This window comes from Peromyscus eremicus, chromosome 8b (genome assembly GCF_949786415.1).
Source record: "Peromyscus eremicus chromosome 8b, PerEre_H2_v1, whole genome shotgun sequence".
NCBI lineage: Eukaryota > Metazoa > Chordata > Mammalia > Rodentia > Cricetidae > Peromyscus > Peromyscus eremicus.
In genome coordinates this window covers 25,702,188-25,727,210 of record NC_081424.1, presented here as the reverse complement: position 1 = coordinate 25,727,210, position 25,023 = coordinate 25,702,188, and the positions used below count along the sequence as shown (strand labels likewise).

General features: G+C 43.1%; 1 protein-coding gene across 2 annotated transcripts in view; it reads right to left on the bottom strand.

Moving 5' to 3' along the window:
• Tpd52l1 (TPD52 like 1) overlaps positions 1-24,745 on the bottom strand; it is a 113,292-nt gene extending 88,547 nt beyond the window's left edge. The window contains exon 1 of one of the 2 annotated variants that reach the window (XM_059272597.1): positions 24,590-24,745. In XM_059272597.1, the coding sequence (XP_059128580.1) occupies positions 24,590-24,608 (19 nt within the window). In that variant the 5' untranslated portion in view covers positions 24,609-24,745. The remainder of the gene's footprint in view (positions 1-24,589) is intronic. The other variant, XM_059272598.1, reaches the window with a different exon arrangement.
• Between the last annotated feature and the right edge of the window lie 278 nt (positions 24,746-25,023).

The following is a 25,023-nucleotide window of genomic DNA, read 5'->3' as shown; positions in this document are numbered from 1 at the left end:
AACAAACGATTGCTAACCAGGATTACTATATCTATTTGAGTTAGTATTTGAGTATGTAAAAAGGATGTGGTTTAAATTACAGTCTTTTGGGGGGAGCTTATTTAAAACTGCACTTACACCACAGTGTTAGAATAAGCTAATGATAACTCGAGCATTCATTTAACAGAATCCATTTTGAGTTCTGTGAAACTAAGAGAAAGAATACCCACATATTATGATACTTCTGTGGGTGATTTTTCTCCGCTAAATTTCCCAACAAAATTAAAAGTATCCTCCATTGAAAGGCCACTGAAATTCAGAGATGAATGAATTCATACTCATCAATGTTTTAAACTCTAATGGGCCATCAGGGACACTGTTGGGAGGTGACACGTTCAGAAAAGGAAATCATCACATTGTGAGTTTTGTTCACTAACTTTCGATGGTATGCAGACTAACTACATCTTCTGATAAATATGTATAAACACAGTGGGTCATGTGAGCAACAAGAAAGAGAATGTCACTAAGCTATTGTAGCATTTATTTCTATCCATTAGGCTGTTTGTCTGGTTAACAGAAATGCAACAGGTATTACCAATCCACTAAAAACGAGCTGCCAGGTAAGTCACCTGCCGCGGGCCAGCTGTGGCCTCTCCTTTCCTGCCATGTTGCAATCTCTGTCCCAGAAGAAGCAGGAAAGCATGCCACCCCAAACATGGTCCTTTGCACATCTCACACTGGTGGTCATCTCTAAGGGTTTCCTCGATGCTTGTTTAATGGAGATTGGAGAACCAGCTATTTGTTAGTAAAGGATACATCAACATCCAGTAATGTCCTTTGAGCTCTTAAACTCTAAGCCGCAACTGCTCAAGTGAGCCTCATGAATTTACTAACTTATCATAAGAGGAAAGAGGAGTTGGTCCAGAGAGTTTCCTGAAGATCACCACAGCATCTCTTGTCCTAAGTTTCTCTTTCCAGGCTTGAGGCAGCTTGTCCGGTTCTCGCTATTTATTTTTCTCCCACAAAGGCAATTTTTTCGTGTGTGTGTGAATTTTTCCCGCCCCATTTTCTGTATTTACCTCTTAACTTCTACATAGCTCCCTCACTTTTTTTGATAGGAGAGCAACTTAGTTCTATCCTAGCTTCTGTACTAGGGTCTCCTGATAACCCCAAATCCCAACTTGAACATTGTCTTCTAGATTTCACTACCAGGGACATATAAGAGCAGAGTACTGAAATTTTCTTTCTTTATTCCCTCCTTCCTTTCATCTTTTTTTTTTCTTTTCAATTACTGAAGATTGAACCTAGAGCTTTGTAGACACTAGGCAAATTATCTAATGTGCAGTTGTGTTTGTACATTTACTTCCAAACAGCATCCGTCCAAGATGCCCAAGCTGACTTTGAACTCACTCTGTAGCCGAACCTCCTGCCTCATCCTCCTTCCTTAACCTACAAGTATCTGAGATTGCACGTTTGCACCACTAGATACCTCCTGGAAATTCTTTTATCTGTGGTATTTAATTTTTTATTACATTATTTATGTATTTATTCAGTGTGTGTGTGTGTGTGTGTGTGTGTGTGTGTGTGTGTGTGTTGTACAGGCCTCTTTTTCTGTGGTGCTTAATTTTTTTGTTAATTACTTTAGTGTGTGTGTGTGTGTGTGTGTGTGTGTGTGTGTGTGTGTTGTACATGCTTATGAATGTCAGAGGACAACTTTCAGAAGTTTGTTCTCTCCTTCTACTATTTGATTTCCAGATATCAAACTCAGATTATCAGGCTTGGCAGCAAGTGCCGTTACTCACTGAGCCATCTTTTTTTTTTGTTTTGTTTTGTTTTGTTTTGTTTTTTGTTTTTTCGAGACAGGGTTCCTCTGTGTAACTTTGCGCCTTTCCTGGAACTCACTTGGTAGCCCAGGCTGGCCTCGAACTCACAGAGATCCGCCTGGCTCTGCCTCCCGAGTGCTGGGATTAAAGGCGTGCGCCACCACCGCCCGGCTTCACTGAGCCATCTTAACAGCCCTTAAAATTCTCAATATTTTTGTAGCACTTTAATAATATTTATTATCTTTAATTTTAGGAGCTCTTTGTATCAAAAGTTAAAATAATTTTTTAAACAATTAATTTCTCACAGAAGTTGAACAATCATTATCCTGCTCCCACCTACTAGGATTACCTGTGATCATGTTCTTTAAATGCCATTCATTCATTTATTATTTCAATCTTTTATTTTTTGAAGCATTTAAGAAGTATATGAACCAATCATTGTTCTAGCTAAAATGATGAAATAGTGATAAAGAAAAATTCTCTAATTATCTATTCTTATTGAGCCTATTTTCTGTATGAGGGGGAAAAGCAATATTAAACATATGGTATATAAAAATAATGTCAACTGATGAAGAAAAGCCAGAGTAAAGGTTTTATAATGTATATGCATACATGATGTACTACATAAACACACATATATATTTATTTGTGCTAACATAGATATTAAAAGGTTTTTGTTATCATAATGAGATTTGAAGTATCTCACATGGCAAGAGCCGAGATCCCAATTTGTCATTAGATGTTCTCAGAACACTCAGAGGTCTCAGCATGCTGCTAAGCAACAGATACCAGGATGCTGGATGTCCTGCCATCCAGAGCATACACCTTCTTCTGCAGGCAGCACGCTGATTTGGTGAGTCCGTGTTATTATCACCAGACCTGAGTCAGAACAGAGTAGAAATATGAACTGCAGAGTGAAGAGATGAGGATCTGGCTGTTCTCCTCTTGCTTTATTAAATTGTTACGAGATAAGCAATATAATGTGAGCAAAACATCCAACCTGCCCATTTTCCCCCCAAATATATCTAGATGATGAATATTGCTTTGTATGCCCACTGTCTATCTTTAGCTATAATCTTAGAAAATAAAAGACCCAAACTAGCAACCATGTAAAAACAAAAACAAAAACAAAAACAAAAAAAACATATGTACTTGTCAGCAAATTTCAATGGGCTTAGTAAGTCAAATTTATGTTTCAGAAGTGAAATCTTGCATATGGGCCAGATGTCCAAACTCCATTAGCATTTGTATTTATTTCTACCTTCAACCTACTCATCCTCCCTTAGATCCAGTAAGTTATTTTTAACGTTGGGGTAGGTAGTGTATGAAAATCCAAAGGAAGCTTCATACCTAACTTTCACAACAGAATGGAGGTGGTGGGGTTTAAAGTCACCACAGAAAGGCTTTGGTTCATTCACATCTGCCTAACACCTACTTTAGAAGCCAGCACAGAATTGGTTCAATAAACACTGGATGGAAAATTAATAAAGAAATCATCTTCCTTGTTTATTGCCATGACAGTGTCCAGCCACTGTCACAAGAAATTCCCATGAGTCCTGGCACTCCATCCTCACCAAACCCACCAGGAAGCTACCATGTTTTTGTAGATAAGTAAACTGAGACGTGGTAAGTTAAACATACCGAAGAAATGACTGAGCTGGAGGGGGAAATTCAGACACACGACAATACCTATGCTCTTCACCTTGATATGAGAGTCCTTTTAAGTGACAGTCCCTTTCTTTCCTCTTAACTCCCTCACATGATCTCAGTCCTATGAGACAGGAAAGATCTGGTGTGGTCATGCAGTCATCCATTACATGAGAAGCATCGGCACCCAGAATGAAATTTTACAGATTACATTTTAGATATTGAAAATATCTAGCGTGTTTGAAAATTTTCCACACAGGAAACAGGAGCAATAAGCCCTCAGACACAGATGTATGTGCATATATCTCTAAAAAGCAACTTGTGTTGAAGAAATTTCAACAGACCTCTTAAGGGTGGGCTAGGTAGGTCCTTGACGGGCATGTGATCCAGTCCTTTCAGGGTAGAGGTATGTGATGTGTTAGCAAACAATGTGAGTATCAGAATGGTGGCAAAGCCTGAAACAGAGCCCAACACTGGCTCCTAGTCAATTTCTCCCCCATATCCTGCTGCCTCCCTAAAAGACTACGATCATTGTATAAATGATACAGGACAAGAAGAAACAACTACTCAGAGGGAAACTTAGACCGGTGTTCAGGAGGATAATGCAGGCTCCTGTAACCCAGAACTTTTGGACCCTAAACCTGATTCGAAGACAAAGTTGGCACAGACTGGTGCTGGATGGTGGGATTTCTGGCCATGGAAACGGTAAAATTCCAAACAAGTTAAATATGACAAGATAAGCAGAATTTCTTAGATGGGACTTTAGGCTGAGGCAGCCAGTGCTACCTTGAACAGAAAGGGGCTCCCAGAAGTGATGGAGTGGGGGCTCAGATTGCTGCTCAGTGAATAGAATAGACAGAGGTCTGGTATTATCAGTTTTACTAGGGTGGGAATCAGCCTGGCCCTTGGCCAGTCATCTTCCACATAAAGGTTTTTTACGTCCACAAGGATGCTTTTTTCTTCTTGGCTTGCAGGCTAGCAGGAAGATGACTTAACCCAGAAACTGCTGGGTCCTTCATCATTTTGCCCAAATGTCTTGGCTTCACGGTTGGGTCCGGACTTAGATAAGGTTACAGATGCTTAAGTTGCCAAGAAAACACAGGTTGTGTAGGAGGAACAGATGCCAGCTCCAACAAGTAATTAGCTAACCTGAATTAAAGACTTGAATAAAACATTTGCAAATGACTGGCATGAAAAGTCTGCGTGAACCCTGAGAGGGGCACATGGATCGATCGCCTTGGGAAGGGGATATAGATGAGATCTCCATGAGTAAATGGGGGGGGGGGCAGTAGAGGGGAGAGGATGGGGGATGAGAACATGAGGGAACAGGATGGTCAAACTGGGAGAGGGACAGAGTGGGAGAGCAACGAAAGAGATATCTTGATAGAGAGGGAGCCATTATGGGGTGAGGGAGAAACCTGGTGCTACAGAAAATCTCCAGAAATCCACGAGGATGAGCCCAGCCTAGAATACTACTAGCAATAGTGGAGAGGGTTTCTAAACTGGCCTACCCTGGTAATTAGATTGGTGAATACCCTAACTGTCATCATAGAGCCTTCATCCAGTAACTGATGGAAGCAGATGCAGAGATTCACAGCCAAGCACCAGGCTGAACTCTGGGAGTCCAGTCAAAAAGAAGGAAGAGGAACTGTATAAGCAGGTGGGGGGGGGGGTGTCAAGGTCATGATGGGGAAATCTACAGAGAAAACTGAACCAAGCTCGTGGGAACTCACGAACTATAGACCAACAGCAGTGGAAACTGCATGGGACCGGAATAGACTGGTCTGTGGAGCTTGGTCTGTTTGAGGGGGCCCCCCGGCAGTGTGATCAGGATCTATCCCTGGTGAATGACCCGGCTTTCTGGAGCCCAGTGCCTATGGTGGAATGCCTTGCTCAGCCTTGATGCATGGGGAAGAGCTTGGTCCTGCCTCGACTGATTGTACCAGGCTTTGCTGACTCCCCATGGAAGCCCTTACCCTTTTGGAGGAGGGGATGGAAGGAACAGTCAGGGGTGGGGGGAGGCTAGAGGTTAGTGGGAGATCTGTGGTTGGTATGTAAAATGAATAAAAAAATTTTTTTAATTAAAAAAGAAAATATCTACCTCCTGTATCCGGGAAGTTATTGGTGGAAGTATTAAGGCAACTCCACGTAGTGAAAAGGCAGGTTTATTTTGTGGGGTAACGTACAAGTAAAGGGATAGGTTACAGGGTCCGGGAGAGGTGAAGTGCAGTCCAGGGGTGTTCTCTGGAGAACTCTGCTCGGTCTACCTCCAGCGTCCAGGATCCAGGAACCGAGAGAGCTGGCACATCTGGATCTCAGGTCTTAAGCGCTCCTGTCTTGGCCCTGCCTCATAGACGTGACAGTTACTGGAAACCTCAATGGGGGTCAAAGCTGGAACAGCTACCCACTACAGGAAGTTTTTGTGGTTTTGCTGTTGCTTTGTTGTTTTTGGCTTTTTTCACTCAGGTTCAATGTTCAGGTCTGATATTAAAGTCTTTGATTTAAAAAAAAAAAAAAGTCTGTATGAAAAGCTAAGTAGACTCTGACCGAAGGGTTAAAACAGCAACAAGGATGTCAACATACAGAAAGAAATGACAAGCTTTTCAGTCACCTCTTAGGTTCGACAGACTCCAACGTGTTTAGCAAAAGCGGTCTTCAAGTTTCTACAGAAACAGTCAAGGCAGCTGTTACCATAACCCTTGGGTCAGGTGTGTTATCTAGGGTGAAGCTACAGAAAACTAATGGTGTAGTTTTCGGTGTGGGACCCCTACAAAGTCGGTGATTTGTAAGTTCACTAAAACCAAGTAGAGCAAGAGGACCTTGGCGTTTGATAGGCTGTTTTTGTTGTTTCAGGCATATTTTGTTTTATTTATGCTTGTTTGGTGTTTGTTTGTTAGGACAGGAGGGAGACAGAGACAGAGACAGGCAAAGAGAGAAAGAGAGACAGAGACAGACAGACAGACAGAAGAGTTAGGAAGGGCTCTGATTCTGCTCTGGAAGATCATCTCATGCCTGAGTTGATTCTAGGCCCTTCCAAGGGCATTTTATGCTGTGAGGGTTTTTCCTTGGTAACAGTACCCCCTTGTTTTCACTACTCATAAGCATCTCAAATCTCACTAGTTGTAGCTTGGCCTAATTGTAAGGGGTCCATTAAGATAGACAGCAAACTTGTTGGCCTGAGACCTAATCTGGTGTTCCCAAACAAAGCTGTTGAGGGAAAATAAGGATGTGGGCAGCAGGACACATACATCAGACTTTTTAACAGGTATCAGTTTAAGGGCCAGGAGTTTATTTACCGTCTCTCCTCTTGGCAGTGGTCCCTACCACTCTAAAAAAATGACTAAGGACAGTCTTGTCTTTAAAAGAAGAGAGAAAGGAAAACTGAGCACAGATTAACAGAGAAACTGGACACTCTCTTCCTCTTGGAGTTCTTCTGTGAGTATGCTCTCACACAGACATACAGGGCAGCCAGACAGCCATGCACTTAAGAAGCTGACCCAGAGAGATGAAGTGGGGCATGCAATAAAACTTTTGGCAGATGAACCCTCACCTCACAAGAACAGCAAACTGAGAGTCTTTTTTTTTTTTTTAAATGGGAAGAAGCCAGAGGATGCAATCCAATTTTTCCATTTCCTTAACTACTTTGTTTAAATTATTTCCCCCAAATTTATTTTACCATTCATGCAATTGGCTGATACTGAGTAAAGATGGTAGTAAGACCCTGTTGATTTTCCTGGAGCTTTTACTAGGAACCGGCAGACTTCCAAATGGAAATCTACAAATACTGCTCAGACTCCTATGAGATGGTCGAACTAGAGACCAGACAGCTAGAGACTAGACAGCAGCCACCAAGTTAATCTGGCTTGGCCCTGCAGAACTTACCTGTGGGTGGTGTGAGGAGAAAAAAAAAATGAACAAAATAAATTTAAAATATAGAGCATATTAAATGGAGGGCCACTGCAAAGAGCAGTTAAGTGTGCGTGTATACAGAGGAAACAAGGTGTGATCGTATCTAGATGTATCAGGACACAGCTGTCAATCACACTTCCAGAACCCAAGGCTGGCTCCCAAAGGAAATTCACAGCCTGTCCTCTCTCCACATGGACTTTGGCACCCCATTATTGATGGCTGCTTCTGCTTGCAGCAACACATACTCATTGTCTTCTGTTACTGTAGGTCAGAAATTGGGGGACAGCTTAGCCGGGTCCTCTGTTTAAGGTCTCACAAGGCAATAACTAAGTGTCAGGGATGCATGAACACCTAGCAGCTCAATTGGCAGGAGACGATCTCCAAGGCTCACACAGGCTATTAGCAGATTCATTTTCCCTGACCCAAAGGACACAGGTTTTTGCTTTCTTAGTTAAATCCTAGAAAAGCTGACAGTTTCCACAAGCTACCCCACAGTTCCTTGGCAGGTAAATTTCTACAGTATAGCTGCTTGCTTATCTGCTCACAGGAGGATCTCCAGTATGCAAAGCTGGACCCTTACTAAGTAAGGTAAACAGGGGAGCTGCATCTCAGCATGGCTGTCACGTTTGTTTTATTGGTTGGAAGGAAGCTGTAGTCTTGTCTGTGCTCTACAGGATGGGATGTGTGTGGATAAAACTCAAGTCAGAAGTCACTAGGACTCAGCAAGATTCTGTCTACTACAAGCTGCTGTGGAATAAGCCTCTTGTACACTGTAAAGATTTGTCACTCAGATTGGTTTAATAAAACGCTAATTGGCCAGTAGCCAGGCAGGAAGTATAGACAGGGTGACCAAACTAAAGATGATGGGAAGGAGAAGGGCAGAATCAGGGGAGTTGAGAGAAACACCAGCCAGCCACCAATCAAGCAGGACACGTGAAAAATGAGGTAAGAGGCCATGAGCCATGTGGCAAAGCATAGATAGAAATATGGGTTAATTCAAGTGTAAGAGTTAGCTAGTAACAAGCCTGAGCTATTGGCTGAGCATTATAATTCATATTCAGCCTCTGAGTCAGTTATTTAGGACCAGGCAGTCAGGACAGGAAATGTCAGTTTACAACAGGCACTGGCTGGAGCTCTATGCACATGCAATGTGGACTAGTGGACTAGTGTCATGTAGCACTCTGATCTTCAGGCAAGCTTTATTTGTTAGATCACAAACAAAATATCACTAGCGTTCCAGACTGTTATTTGCATCAGTGGCCCATATGCAGAGTTTCTGACTTAGTTGGCCTAAAGTAGGACCATCAAGTTTGCATTTCTAACAAGTTTTCTGGTGAAGCCCATGACACTGACCAAGGGAATACGCTTTGAGAACTAGTTCCTAAATTGTATGTTCAGTCTACTCCTTCTAACACCCCCAAACCAGCCAGCTCTTCATCTCCTCTCAAACCTATGAATGTGCCCTTCAGCAGCAGGCTCTGCCTATAGGAAGCTCATAGAAATCTAGCAACACAGCAGAGCTGTTAACCAGGAAACTCTGGACTCTTGGGAACCCAGGGCATGGTCTAGAAAAGGGAACAGAGGCTCAAGGTCAACAAATGAAGTTCTCACTTTAAACAAAGGCTCACCCAGAAGCACATTATTGTAGAATATTAGTTAAAGATGTGTTACACTTGTTTATGCTGTGGAATATTTGTTTAACGATGCCAAGATATGTTGCATTCATTTGTGTTGTATTTGTTTAACTCTGTGAAGCTGTGTTACTTTGCCTGTCTAAAACACCTGGTTGATCTAATAAAGAGTGGAACGGCCGCCAGGCGGTGGTGGTGCACACCTTTAATCCCAGCACTTGGGAGGCAGAGCCAGGCGGATCTCTGTGAGTTTGAGGTCAGCCTGGTCTACAGAGTGAGATCCAGGACAGGCACCAAAACTACATGGAGAAACCCTGTCTTGAAAAACAAACAAACAAACAAACAAACAAACAGAGTTGAACAGCCAATAGCAAGGCAAGAGAAAGGATAGATGGGGGTGGCAAGCAGAGAGAATAAATAAGAGGAGAAATTTGGGAAGAAAAGATCAAGGAACAAGAAAAGGAGGAAAGGAGGATGCAAAGGGCCAGGCACCCAGCTACACAGCCAGCCACAGAGTAAGAAGTAAAGAAAGGTATACAGAAATACAGAAAGGTAAAAGCCCAGAGGCAAAAGATTGATAAGTTAAGGAAAGCTGGCAAAAACAAAAAACAAAAAACAAACAAACAAACAAAAACAAGCCAAGCTAAGGCCGGGCATTCATAAGAAGGAATAAGACTCTTTGTGATTTAGTTGGGAGCTAAGTGGCAGGCACTCAAAGAGTAAAGAGTCAAAAGAGAAAATAAAAACAAAAACAAAGACCAGATTTTACTCAACTTGCAAATTGAAAAATGATCAGTCTAGCTTCACGGATGCTGACAAAGGCAACACCAGTTCTTGGCTGCCTGAAGGCAAAGGACAGTTGACGACGATACCTAGCAATAGCAATTGTCACAACAGCACCACTGTACTGGTTCCCTGAGCCCTGATTCCAGAGGCTGATGTAACCAACTGATGAAGGCCAGGTCTGTCTGTTTCTATGGTGACGTGAGTTGCAGGAAAGTAACATGGAACTAGGAAGCCATGATTTATATAGGAGCTGCAAATATGTTCCACGTCTGCTAACAGCAAATACACTGCCCTTAAGGAATGTGGTTTCTGTCCTTGAAAACCTGTCCAGCGGGGGTGGGGGTGGGGGGGGCAGCAATGAGCCATAAATGCTCAGAAGATGAGCTGTGCACATGCCTGAGACACCAATGGAGAGCTGCCTCCCAACGACATGGTCTGGTTGCCAGGTCTGCGGGTCAGGCTGAGAGTAGCATTTGGAGAAGGATCAAAGAAGGAAGAAAATAATCAAGAAGGACATCTGAGGAAGAGTGTTGGAGGAATAAGGAGGGTTCTGAAGAGGAAGCAAAGGGAGAAAAGAGTAAGTGCATCAATCTGATCATTTCTGTTAAGACTTCAAGACCAAAGAGAAGCCTGAGAATAAGCAGTGAGACCTAGAGCTAAGAAGTTCTGGGAGGACAGGAGAGAGACATACTGGTCTGGCCCAGAGCAGTATTATGGTGGTATTATGTTCCCCAAAATATTGTGCACCCTAATAAACTTATCTGGGGTCAGAGAACAGAACAGCCGCTAGTTATAGAGGCCAGAAAATGGTGGCACACACGCCTTTAATCCTAGTATTCCAGAGGCAGAGATCTGCCTGGATCTCTGTGAGTTCAAAGCCACACTGGAAACAACCAGGCATGGTAACAAAAGCCTTTAATGCCAGGAAGTGATGGCAGGAAGCAGAAAGGTATATAAGGCATGAGGACCAGGAACTAGAGTTGGTTAAGCTTTTAGGCTTTTGAGCAGCAGTTCAGCTGAGATCCATTCTGGATGAGGACTCAGAGGCTTCCAGTCTGAGGAAACAGGATCAGCTGAGGAACTGGCCAGGTGAGGTTAGCTGTGGCTTGTTCTGCTTCTCTGATCTTCCAGTGTTCACCCCAATACCTGGCTCCAGGTTTGATTTTATTAATAAGACCTTTTAAGATTCACGCTACACAGTATAAGCAGAGGCAGCTTGGGAGGAGGAAGCATGAAGATCCGGAGTTCAAAGCCACCCTGGGCTATGAAAGATCAAACCAGTCTAAAAGAGAAACAGCAGGGTGGAGGTAGCACACACCTTTGATCCCAGCACTAGGGAGGTGGAGACAGGAATATAAGGTGGGTGGAGACAGGATCTCGCCCCCATTCAGTCTGAGGTAGAGGTAAAAAGTTTCTAGTGGCTGCTGCTCTGCTTCTCTGATCTTTCAGCTTTCACCCTGGGGGTGGGGGTGGGGGGGCGGGGAGAAAGCTGCTGATGTTTAAGTATGCTTTGAAAACAGAGTTGGTGCTCCACACTGGAAAACTACACGTTACATTTCAGTGAGGATGCAGACACAGCAAGTGGACATTTGAAATGCAAAGGCAAGATCCTGGATGGAAAAATAAACTCTCAAGTAGTTAACACTTGGACTGAACCATATGCCGTGAAGAGATGGCCAAGAGAATGAGTGTAGGCATAAGGGAAGTGCAAGCCAAGGCTTGAGTCCTAGGGTATGGCAAAGGAGAAGAGAAGGTCTGTGAAGGAGAGAGGAGGGGAGAAGGCGAGGAAGGAGGAGAGGGGAGTCTAGGATGCTGAAAATCAAAGAGGTGAAGTGATAATAGTCAACTGTACTATGGCTGAGATGTAACATGTGGATTTGGTGTTGAGAGAGAGAAATAGAGGAGAAATAGAAAGGGGGCACTAATTCTTTTTTTTTTTTAATCAAGTAGAAACCAAATTCATAACTTACATGACAGCATTAGGGAATATTTAATTTCTTTAACCTTGTGTTCTGGACAAAAGGAACAGATAGATTCTGAGATCAGAGCTAGAACAGAGCTCTGTAAAGGAGGACACAGAACCCTCTCCGAGAAGATAAGACATGTTTGGTCCTGGGCTTCAGAGTTTATCTGAGAGAGGAGGGCGACACACTGCTATGACAGTCCAGAGTCAACAGAACAGGGACACTGAGCTCTGAGTCTACCTGAAGTCAGACATCTATGATACGGTTGTTTATTTTCATGTTATCAATTCCTTGGTTGCTGCAATCAAGTAGATTTAATGGTGAGTACACAAAACACGGGATTAAGCCAGATATGAATGGGTTTTTACTGTTTCTCCTACTAGAAAAAGTCATCAAAATCTCTATTTACATCTAACTGTGAGATTTTGGACAGCAAGATATAAAAATGGCAGTCCTTGATAAAATGAATATTTTTGCCCAGATCTCTTGAGGAAGGAAATCAGTGACTTTATAAACAAGTGAATTCAAAACACCATGAAGCTAATTCCCTCTAAACAAGTGAATTCAAAACACCATGAAGCTAATTCCCTCTAACCCTTGAATCTCTCCAGTTGTTTGAAACAAGCTGTGCAGGTAACATGCATCTCCTAGAACCTCCTGGAACCCTTCCGCAGCTAAAGAGGAATGACAAGGGACAAGAACTGTATTTTTCTCCTAGCCTGCCCTGTGAAGTAAGGGAAATTATCTTTCTCTGATGTCATTATGTAGAAATGCATCTATTTCAGAAATTGAAATGCTGGGAAATATACACAGTGCTTTTTTTTTCCCTCTCAATCATCATTGCTGTTCTCATTTCATTCATGAGTAGAGAAGACACTAATGGAAAAAACACAAATACCCAACATCCAACATCCAGACTTGAAAATAGAGATATCTACAGGGCTCCCTCCCAGTCCCCTCATCCCAAATCTCCCTTTTCTTTCAAATGAATAGATTCTGCATTCTAGATCCCCCTGACAGGATGCTCTTGCTAACAATCCACAAAAGAAATTTCCAGCTGAAAGAAGAAAACCCTATTTTGCAATTTCGCAGGAGCTGAAGAGGATCCCACATTTTAAATCAATGTCAGAGAAAATGCAGTTTTTCTCTAGGATATAAATAACCACAGGCAACTTTGGAGACAAGGTCTAACAGACACACATTTTCAGTATGCTGCATTTTCTGGTTACAGTAAAGTACCAGTTTTGTCCTTTGCTAAAAGAAGCAATTTGTTGATGAGCAAGGGTATTGTGGATTTGTGGTTTTACTCTGGGAATTTCCCATCTTATATATCAAAGCACAACAGTTATACACAATACACACTGAGAGAAACTCTTTAAAATGTATCATTATTTAAGGATAGAAAACTTCCTTTTAGTCTGAGTTTTATTCAAATACATCAAAATGTTTTTTGCCTCTCCCAGTATACCAATCATAATTCTTAATTCAATGCATATATTTTAAAATGAATTATATTTTATTTTTGTAGACACTTGATGGAATGCAGCATGGTATGATGTGTTTGAAAATCTACATTTTACAGTCATCTTTCATGTGTTCTTAATTGCATGATAATGCAGTAAGCTTAATAAGTGGCCTCCAAGAGTCATTGGGAGAATTCCAGGACAGCAGTAATGGTGACCATCTGCTTACATTGAGAGCAAGCCAAGTGGATGACTGAGGCAGACACCTCTTTCTTCACTTGACACTTTAGACTAGTGGTTCTCAGCCTTCCTAATGCTGTGACCCATTAATACAGTTCCTCATGTTGTGGTGACTCCCCCAACCCTAAAATTACTTTCATTGCTACTTCATAACTGGAATTTTGCTACTGTCATGAATCATAATGTAAACATCTGATATGCAGGATGGTGTTAGGTGACCCCTGTGAATTCAATCCCCAAAGGCTTTAGACCATGGTCACAAAACATTGCCAGTAGCATAAGTGGCAAATCTTCTGTTTTTGTTTTTGTTATTTTATCCTCACAGTTTCATTAGGTACTCTCTTAGAGTAAGTTTTTGCTAATATGCATGGGAGAGAATTAAATTAATAAAATGTTTTTCATCCAAACAGTTATAACTTTCACAAGGCAAAACAAAATCTTGAAGGGTATAGTTTTTACAATTAGTCCTCTTTAGTTAGTGTGGTAAGAACACAGATCCCATTTTTCAGAAACAAACACAAAGATCCCACAACTTTTAGTTTCTTTTTAAAGTACTGATAGAGAGGATCTGGGGATGGCTCTGTGGGTAAAGTGCCTGCTATTCAATTATAGAGACCTAGAATTAGTTCCTTAGCACCTGGGTGGAATGTCAGCCATCTGTAACCCCAGTGATGAAGGCAGCAGATCCATGGGCTTGGTGGACAGCCAGTCTAGCCTAAATGCTGAGCACTGGATTAGTGAGAGCCCCTAGCTTTGAAAATACAGTGGTGAGTGACAGAGAAAAACTGCTGGGCCACACACACACATGTGCATACACTCATTCATACACATACACACACATACAACACACACACACACCCCCCATAAAGTCCAAAAAATACTATTATCAATAGATATGGGCAAACAAATTGAACATTTAAACTACTTAAACTGACTATTCCTTGATCGAGTGATAAATCTCTATACTGCTTCTATGAAGCCCATGTTCAGAATTCTTCCTCATGTAAGCAAACCCAGCTAACTGATTCTAACCACAATCAGAACATAATAATGCAGATGCTGTGGTCAGTTGGACTGACTACAGTAAGCTCCTAACCCCAGCCCCCAACCTGCCGTATTCCATGACCTCGATCCTAGCCACGTACAGAATCAATAGTGCAATTAACTTCTGCCCTTCAAAAGCTGCTCTGAGTGTACAGAATACAAAGTGAGTTCATCGTTGGCAGTTTGGCGCACTGATTGCTATGCACAGCAGCATGAGGGGCTGGTAGAGAAAGTAACTAACACCTCAGGTATGGAGTCAAACTGATTTCAAATCCAGGCTCTGACACCTTTTTTAAGTTAAATCTTTAAATATTTTGAGAATTTCATACATGTAAATCATTTCTACCCCCCCTCCCCACTTCCAACTCCTTCCATGTCTGCCCTTCACACCCTCTCAAATTTTTGATCTTCTCTTCTTTAATTATACATATATATATATATATATATATATATATATATATATATATACACACACACACATACACACACACAGATACGATACATGTATGTATACGTGTGTGTGTGTGTGTGTGTGTGTGTGTGTTTGTGTGTGTGTGTGTGTATACCCTATCTGGAAGCTCATCTCTGGAGAAAACTCATTCTCACTTTCTCAGCAGCCATTGATTTCCTGTAGCTCTTCATCCAGGAGGAGGACACTGTGAAATTTCCTCACCTACATCGCATACTCCAACATTTCTAAGTTTCCAGACATGAGGAAAGTTGGGTAACCATCCTGCAATTCTGTATCCTTACCCAGACAATGAAAGCAGTATTACCTCCCTTGTAAGTCTGATATAGTTTTCAATGTGCACAGTGTGGAACTGGGCATAACATGTCTGAAATATTATCATCAACTTTGGTGTGGATTAGTTCTAATTAGCTCTCTAACAATCCGGTTGGGGTGGAAATAAGCCATCTTTCAGCTCTGTGAACTGACTCATAGTGATGGATTCTGCCACCTCTCCTTACCTCACCCTTTGGGGTGTGGTGGAGTCCACACTGAGAGACAGTGGAGTACCCTGAGGAAGTAGGTATTTCCGATTCAGCAGAACAGGAATCGAAGTTTGTCTTTGTCACTTCAACTTTCCTATCTGCAAAGGAGTTAAAACTAAAGACACCCACCTTATGGTGTCACTACACATTTCAATAAAACAATGCATGTGCAGGTCTTCGCATGGGCTGAGAGAGGCAACCACAAACATTCCTGAAGGGCTTACCCTATACAGGGCACCATTTCAAGTACCTTGAATAAATTAACTCACTGAAGCTTCACTGTGATCCTAGCACATTAGAGTTATTACCTTCAGTCCACATAATGAAGAAGCCGAGGCCCAGGGAAACCAGTACCTCACCGGAATCAGTTGAATTTTAAGGTAAGTTTGACAGAGTTAAAGTTGAGACAGGGTTCCCTGATTCCAGGGTCTTAACTGTAGATGCCCAATGTCTACTGGAACCAAGTGCTTGTCAAATATTTGTCATTACCATAACCATCAATACGTTTTTGCTGGAATATGTAAAATCAATATTTTCTGAAATGTTTATTAGTTGTTATATAGTGTTGAGAGAGCAATTCAAGATGAGCTCAAACTGAGTACCACATCAATATTATTATGTTCTGATTTGAGATCTGTTTGAATTGCAACAGGAATATATAATATGATCGAATATACACATGAGATGGTTTAGCAGGTGAAGGCACTTGCCACCAAGCCTGATGTACTGGCTGGTTTTGTGTGTCAACTTGACACAAGCTAAAGTCATCAGAGGAAGGAGCCTCAGTTGAGGAAATGCCTCCATGAGATCCAGCTGTAAGGCATTTTCTCAATTAGTGATCAATGGGGGAGGGCCCAGCCCATGATGAATGGTGCCATCCCTGGGTTCTATAAGAAGGTGGGCTGAGCAAGCCAGAGAAAGCAAGCCAGTACGCAGCCCCCCTCCATGATCCCTGCATCAGCTCCTGCCTCTGAGGTCCTGCCTTGTTTGAGTTCCTGTCCTGACTTCCTTCAGGGATGAACAGAACTACTGAAGTGTAAGCCAAATAAATCCTTTCCTCCCCAAGTTGCTTTTGAGTCATGGTGTTTTATTACAGCAAGAGAAACCCTAACTAAGACACCTGATGAACTGAGTTTGCTCCCCAGAATCCACATGGCAGGGGGACCATTTCCCACCGATTGTCTCCTGACCTCCACAAAAATACTGTGACATATGTGCACCACCCCCCTGTTAAATAAATAAATAAATAAATAAATAAATAAATAAATAAATAAATGCATTAATTTTTTACAAAATTTTAGCAGTTAAAATCCATTGTTCTAAGCTTATGATTATATTGCCTGAAATGAAATAAATTTTTTGAATAAAATGTAAATTTTCTCCGAATGTAAACTTAATCATATAGGAGTCTGTTGTTATTTGAAGGAAGAATATTATTTTGTAACAAAATGGCTTATTTTGTTTATGAAGCGAGTCCTCATTCTCGGGGAGATAGCTAGATGGCTAGCAGATAAGGAAAGATGCTTGTCACCAAGCCTGATGACCGGAGTCCAATCCCTGGGAACCCCATGGTAGAAGGCATGAAAATTGTCCTCTGACCGCCCTATGTATGCATGGCATATGCGTTCACACACATGTAAAGTAAAGGAATTATAAAAAAAAGAGTTTACTTTCCGTACAGTAAAAACTGCACAATTGAGTACATTTCACAAGTCATCGTTCCTGGCCTCATGTTCTGTTCATATCCTTCCTTATCTCCTTTCATTCATTTATATATTGACTTGTGTTTTATTTGTATATCTAATTATATTTATTAACTCATATTAACTTGTGTTTTATTTGTATATTCATATAAGCTGTTGTTGTAAGGTCTTTCTGAAACAAGTGTCTTGAGGAAACTATAATATAAGTCAATATGACGCGGCCATTTTAATAGGATTTGCAAACAGGTAGGAAGAACTCAGCGTTTATTAACTTCATGTCATTTATAGGCTTTTAGGAATTCTCCCAAGTTAAGTGTTTGATTAGAAAGGGGACTTACTGCAATCGGCTGAACAATGGCCCCAGATCCTAAACTCTAGAACCTTTGAATATTAATTCATATGAAAAAGTTATCATTATAGTTGTGGTTAACGTGAGGCTCTTGAATTGTTTAATTTAGCCAGATTTAGACAGGTGAGCCCTTAACACAATCACATGTTTTTATCACAGGCAGGCAGAGATTCACCATAGTCAGAATGGGGGAGGCTCTGTGACTTCAGAAGCAGAGATAAAATGCTAAGATACAGTTGAAAGACATCAGGAACATTCATTTGAAGGGGCTGCTGCATGTTTCAGGAGCATAATACATTCCTATCCAAATTCCCTTTCTCCAGGTGTTTCTCATAACCATGGAGTTATGCCCCAATACAAACATCATAAACTGAAAATGCCATATGATAAGAAGAATTTGAAGCCATTTCAACTATTAACATCATAGCTGAGCAAAACATGCTCACTGTAGAGTGTCAGCTATTTCCCATGTCAAGTGGTTGACTAGAAATTGTAGCTGGTCCAGGTAGCACTCTGCTGTGACAAAATACTTTGAGGAAGCCACTTGTGGCTTGAAAAAAAATTACTTAGGTTCACAGTTTCAGCCACTTTCATCCATGGCCAGCTTGCTCTAGTGCTATTGGGTTGTAATAGGGCAGAATGTCGTGGCAGTTAGAACACCTATGGAACACAGAACACGTATGGAACACAGTTAGAACATCTATGAAACACAGAACACCTATGGAACACACTTAGAATACCTATGGAACACACTTAGAACATCTATGGAACACAGTTAGAACACCTATGGAACACACTTAGAACACCTATGGAACACAGAACATCTAAGGAACACAGTTAGAACACCTATGGAACACACTTAGAACACCTATGGAACACACTTAGAATACCTATGGAACACAGAACACCTATGGAACACACTTAGAACACCTGTGGAACACAGAACACTTATGGAACACAGAACACCTATGGAACACAGTTAGAACACCTATGAAACACAGAACACCTATGGAACACACTTAGAACACCTATGGAACACAGTTAGCACACCTATGGAACACAGTTGGAACACCTGTGGAACACAGAACACCTATGGAACACAGAACATCTATGGAACACACTTAAAACACCTATGGAACACAGTTAGAACACCTATGGAACACAGTTAGAACACCTATGGAACACAGAACACCTATGGAACACAGTTAGAACACCTATGGAACACAGAACACCTATGGAACACAGTTAGAACATCTATGGAACACACTTAAAACACCTATGGAACACACTTAGAACACCTATGGAACACAGTTAGCACATCTATGGAACACAGAACATCTATGGAACACAGTTAAACACCTATGGAACACAGTTAGAACATCTATGGAACACAGTTAGCACACCTATGGAACACAGTTAGCACACCTATGGAACACAGTTAAACACCTATGGAACACAGTTAAACACCTGTGGAACACACTTAAAACACCTGTGGAACACACTTAAAACACCTGTGGAACACAGTTAGAACACCTATGGAACACAGTTAGAACACCTATGGAACACAGAACATCTATGGAACACACTTAGAACACCTATGGAACACACTTAGAACACCTATGGAACACACTTAGAACACCTATGGAACACAGAACACCTATGGAACACAGTTAGCACACCTATGGAACACAGTTAGAACACTTATGGAACACAGTTAGAACACCTATGGAACACAGTTAGAACACCTATGGAACACAGAACACCTATGGAACAGTTAGAATACCTATGGAACACAGAACATCTATGGAACACAGAACACCTATGGAACACACTTAGAACACCTATGGAACACAGAACACCTATGGAACACAGTTAGAACACCTATGGAACACAGAACATCTATGGAACACAGTTAGAAAACCTGTGGAACACACTTAGAACACCTGTGGAACACAGCACACCTATGGAACACAGCACACCTATGGAACACAGTTAGAACACCTATGGAACACAGTTAGAACATCTGTGGAACACAGTTAGCACACCTATGGAACACAGAACACCTATGGAACATAGTTAGAACACCTATGGAACAAAGTTAGAACACCTATGGAACACAGTTAGAACACCTATGGAACACAGTTAGAACACCTATGGAACACAGTTAGAACATCTATGGAACACAGTTAGAAAACCTATGGAACACACTTAGAACACCTATGGAACACAGAACACCTATGGAACACAGTTAGCACACCTATGGAACACAGAACATCTATGGAACACAGAACATCTATGGAACACAGAACACCTATGGAACACACTTAGAACATCTATGGAACACAGCACATCTATGGAACACAGAACACCTATGGAACACAGTTAAACACCTGTGGAACACAGTTAGAACATCTGTGGAATACAGAACACCTATGGAACACAGTAAGAACATCTATGGAACACAGTTAGAAAACCTATGGAACACACTTAGAACACCTATGGAACACAGAACACCTATGGAACACAGTTAGCACACCTATGGAACACAGAACACCTGTGGAACACAGTTAGAACACCTGTGGAACACAGTTAGAACACCTATGGAACACAGTAAGAACATCTATGGAACACAGAACACCTATGGAACACACTTAGAACATCTATGGAACACAGAACACCTATGGAACATAGTGAGAACACCTATGGAACACAGAACACCTATGGAACACAGTTAGAACATCTATGGAATTCAGAACACCTATGGAACACAGTTAGAATCCTATGGAACACAGAACACCTATGGAACACAGTTAGGACACCTATGGAACACAGTTAGAACACCTGTGGAACACACTTAGAACACCTATGGAACACAGTTAGAACATCTATGGAACACAGTTAGAACACCTGTGGAACACAGTTAGCACACCTGTGGAACACAGTTAGAACATCTATGGAACACAGTTAGCACACCTGTGGAACACCGTTAGCACACCTGTGGAACACGTTTAGCACACCTGTGGAACACAGTTAGCACACCTGTGGAACACAGCTGCTAGCCTCATTGCAAGCAGGAAGCAGAGCAGGATTCCATTCAACGGAAAAGTCTTAGGAATCCATTTCCTTATCCCGGTCCAACTTCCCACTAACCCCCAGTCCTGCCATTGAATTACGAACCCATCAACAGAGTAGCACATTGATTAGGCTCCAGTCTTCATGACTGAACCACCTCCCAATGGTTGCAAACACCATAGAGAAATCAAGCCTTCAACACACAAGACTGCAGGGAGATAATTCATATCCAAACCATAATAAATGCTGTTCTGAATCACAAGTCTGAGATCAAAATTCAAACTTGGAGACAGTACTAAATACCCATCTCTCGCACACCACCCTAAAGGTGAAACGCCTGCCCCGGAACCATGCTATGTCAGAGACTGCGTATCCATTCTATGAAGGCAAACTGCTCCAGGGCCAGTGAAAAGCAGCAAGCAGCGCTGTGCTCCTATGGGCTTCTGACTTCACTCTGCTAGCCAGCCCCTACCACTCACTCATTCATAAGAAACCCACCTCCCCACCCCCCCACCCCACTCCCATCCTGTCAATTCCTTAGTGCATCTCCTTGTCTTGTGGGAAGTAGTTTACTCTTTCACAAAGCCAATGAGTGCGTTTTGGAGAATTTCACTCCAAAAGGAGACTTCCAAAGACCTGCCTATGCGTTTCTGAGCTACACGGACCACCCACACCCATAGCACCTGTGTGCAAGAAGGGGCTCTAGTCACTGCAGGCCGGGCTGATCTCATACATATTTGCTTCCCTTTAGATTTAGAGGCAGAAAGAGAAAAGGGGAAGAAAGAGAAATCATCTCCAGTCCAGAAAATTCCAAAAACAAACCACAGGCAGAGACTTATACCTCGGAAATCACAGGGTTATTTTAGAATCTAGTTCCATCTAGCCATGAGGGCAGAGGGGAGAGTGCCATGGGGCAGCTAAAGAGGCAGTTAAGACTTAGGTTTTATCTTTCCTTTAGAAGTCCAGGGTTTGAATGGGATGAGCACTCACAACGCTAAGTTTTTCACTCCTCCCCTGTTGATCCATACACAAAGATTCTAGCTTCTGTCTCATCTCCTCTGCAAAACGGGCATGACGACTCTCCCCACCTCCTGAGGTGCTGTGTACCTGGTGTGAGTCAATACACAGTAAACATTGAGAACCAAGACAGAGACAAAATAAACAGCCTAAACTATCTTGACTATTGACAACGAGGTCTAAAGTCTATGTTCTCATTGTGGTCCACTTTGCTGTCGTTAATATGTGGTGATTTTACATTTTAATTTGTGAAGTAAGTGCTAGACTAATATCTATCGCATCCTCTAATGTAAGTTGCATGAAGGTGAAATCCATTCTGGTTTTCTTCTTCCCCATACTGTGTTTGGAAAAAGAAAGCACTGAAATATTTGCTCACAGATAAAGCAAGCTAGTACCATCAGTAGTTCTTTTTTTTTTTTTTGGTTTTTCGAGACAGGGTTTCTCTGTGTAACTTTGCGCCTTTTCCTGGACCTCACTTGGTAGCCCAGGCTGCCCTCGAACTCACAGAGATCTGCCTGGCTCTGCCTCTCGAGTGCTGGGATTAAAGGCATGCGCCACCACCGCCCGGCAACCATCAGTAGTTCTTAGTCTACAGTTTCAGATGTCTTCAGAATTTTTGGAGGTGCTTTTTAATTAATATAATTCTTTCCCTACCTTATTGAATAATAGAATTGCTTGGATAGCTTTCAAATAGACTCATGCTTAGGCCCCAAGAATTCCAAAGTGACAGATATGGGATCAGCCCAAGTCTACTTGGCCCCATATCCATGGGTTCTTCAAAGTTGGATGCAGTCAAGTACAGATAAATAATACTTGAAAAAACTATTTGAATATGTACAGTCTTTTCGCTATTGTGGGTATATATATGATATATATGTACATATATGATAGTTATTTTCATGACATTTGGTTGAATCAGTTTGATGAATGATATGGAGACAATTGAAAGTATACAGGAGATGTATAAGAGGTCTTATGCAGATATACAACAGATTTGAGTGTCCTTGGCTTTTGATATATGTTTTAAATTGTGTGTGTGTGTGTGTGTGTGTGTGTGTGTGTGTGTGTGTGTGTGTGTATTATCCACGGAGACCAGAAGAGGGCATCTGATTCCTCTGGAGCTGGAGTTATAGGCAGTTGTGAGCCACTGATGTAGGTGTAGATATAGGACCAAACAGGTCCTCTGCAAGAGCAGTACAGGCCCTTAACCACCGAGCCATCTCTCCAGCACAGATCTGGGTGTCTTTAGGAGGGCTCTGGACCCAATTTCCATCAATACTTAAGCATAGATAAATGCATTCTAATCGGAAAGTCAGGTTGGAAAGCTCCAATGATGTCAGTGTCTGCCTCAGTTCAGACGCAAAGGCATCCACAGGGACCTCTGCTTTTGCATTTGACCAACAACCAAGACTCTCCGCTTGCCGGAAGTCAGCAGGAACCTTCTGTAAGGCCCATCTGCAAGCTTTTGTTTTGTGCAAATTTCCTCAAAGAACTCTGTTCTGTCAGTTTAGCCTCAACACCAGACCATCTTCAGTACCTGGGCAGTTCCCTCCTCTTCCACAGACGCTCTCCCACCCAGCCTCATGACTGATCATGTGGCCTGCCTCAAGGAAGAATCTTGTTAGTCCAGAAGCACTTTGACAGAATCCCTCTCACTCCTTGCTGATGCTTCCCTGAGTAATTCTGCACCCACTGACCCCATATATCCCACTGGCCACACATTCGCATTTGCATTTATTTGAGCCCAAACTTCGCCATTACAAGACTCTCTTAAGTGGGCCTTACAATTTCCCTACGGTGTCCTGGACTAGCCTCCTTAACAGCTATTAAACAACTCCTTCCACCTTAAGGTGCACTCTTCTTCGCTATTAAGATAATGGAGGACGGGGTACTGGAAGCTGCAGTTCCTTGGCAGGACCTTGGCTGATGGAACCACTGAGGAGTATGGTTCATGCTGTTCAGTCTACTGTGATCCTGGCAGCAAACCATTTCAATGACTCCAGACCTAAACCCTGCCAAACTGCCCTCAGAGACGCTCTTGCCTCTGGAACACAAGAGCATGAGGTCATGAACCCCCTTACTTTTTTTTTAAGGCTTTGATGTATTTAAAAGACACCACAGAATTCCTTAGTGTGAAGTAAGGTGGTCCTGATGGCGTTAATGCAACCCATTCCCTCTGCGTGATGCTTCCAAAGTGGACTCCTGGGTGCTTCCTTCCTCCCTGTCCCTCGCTCCACACATCTGGCGACATCTGATCATTTACTCTTATTCTTAAACGATCCTCTAGAGTTCTCTGGACTCCTCTAGCGGACATCGGGAGCACACAGAGCAGGAGGCCAGCCCTTAATTAAGCCTGGCGAGGTGCGGCTGGGGCGGTACAGACCTATTGCTGACCGCGGAAATCCAGGATACGGTTATCAATCTGGAGGTCAGGGGGGCTTGTGAAGCTTTCTCGCCTTTGAAGGCCAATCCTCCTGCCTCAGCCCTTGTCCTGCAGGGGCACAGAGTCTCCACCGAGCCACCACCTTACCGCGCGTCCGCGTCACCCCCGCCCGCACTTGTGAACCGAAGGACGCGAGCCCACGGCGGGAGTCCCGAGGAACCCGCTCCCCCGGGGAGACGAGCGCAAAGATCCGGAGCCTGCACAACAGGTCCTCTGGGCACCCTCCATGGTGAGGAAGTGGGGACGACTGACTGCGGGAAGGGGTAGTGCAGAGAGGGACACAATCTCTGCAGGAGGGCTACTCGGTTTCTGGGTCCCCAGCCCCTTCCCTGGTCCCCAGCCCCGCAGCAAATTCCGAGTTAGCCTAGGGATGCAAGCGTGATCCCGAAGGCGCGCGTAGGCTCGGAGTTCCGTAGGCGTAGGCTGTCCTTGTCGGTCCAGGAGTAAAGTTAGCTAGTGCAGGAAGAGAGTCTTCTCTGTGTCTCTCAGGACCAGACCTCGGGGGAGGGGACAGGCGACCACCCACCTTGTGCCTGCGCCTCCATGGTGGCCGACGTGGAGCTGAGAGCCGCGGTGGGGGGGACGCGCGGACGCCTCGTAGAGCAGATGGCAGCGGTGCCCGAGCTCGGAAGACAGCGAAGCCCCGCCGCTCCCGTGCCCTCTCCCGGCGCGCGTGTCGCGAGCACTGCGTGGAAGGGGCGGGGGACTGCGGGCGAGCAGCCACCGCTGGCCGCCGCTGGTTACCTCCGCCCCTTCCAGTCCACCTGGTCCACGGAGCGCTGCCGAGAACCACAGGTCGGGCGCCACCTGCCGGCCGCTCGCCGCAACCGGCGGGAGGCTTCCCCTCCGGCTGCACCCATGCATGTCCTGATCAACAACCAACTTGGCCCAGGGACGGGCAATACAAGGGGCAAATGCCTTGGCCAGAGGAAGGTAGGGAGTGTAGGGGGACGTTACTGA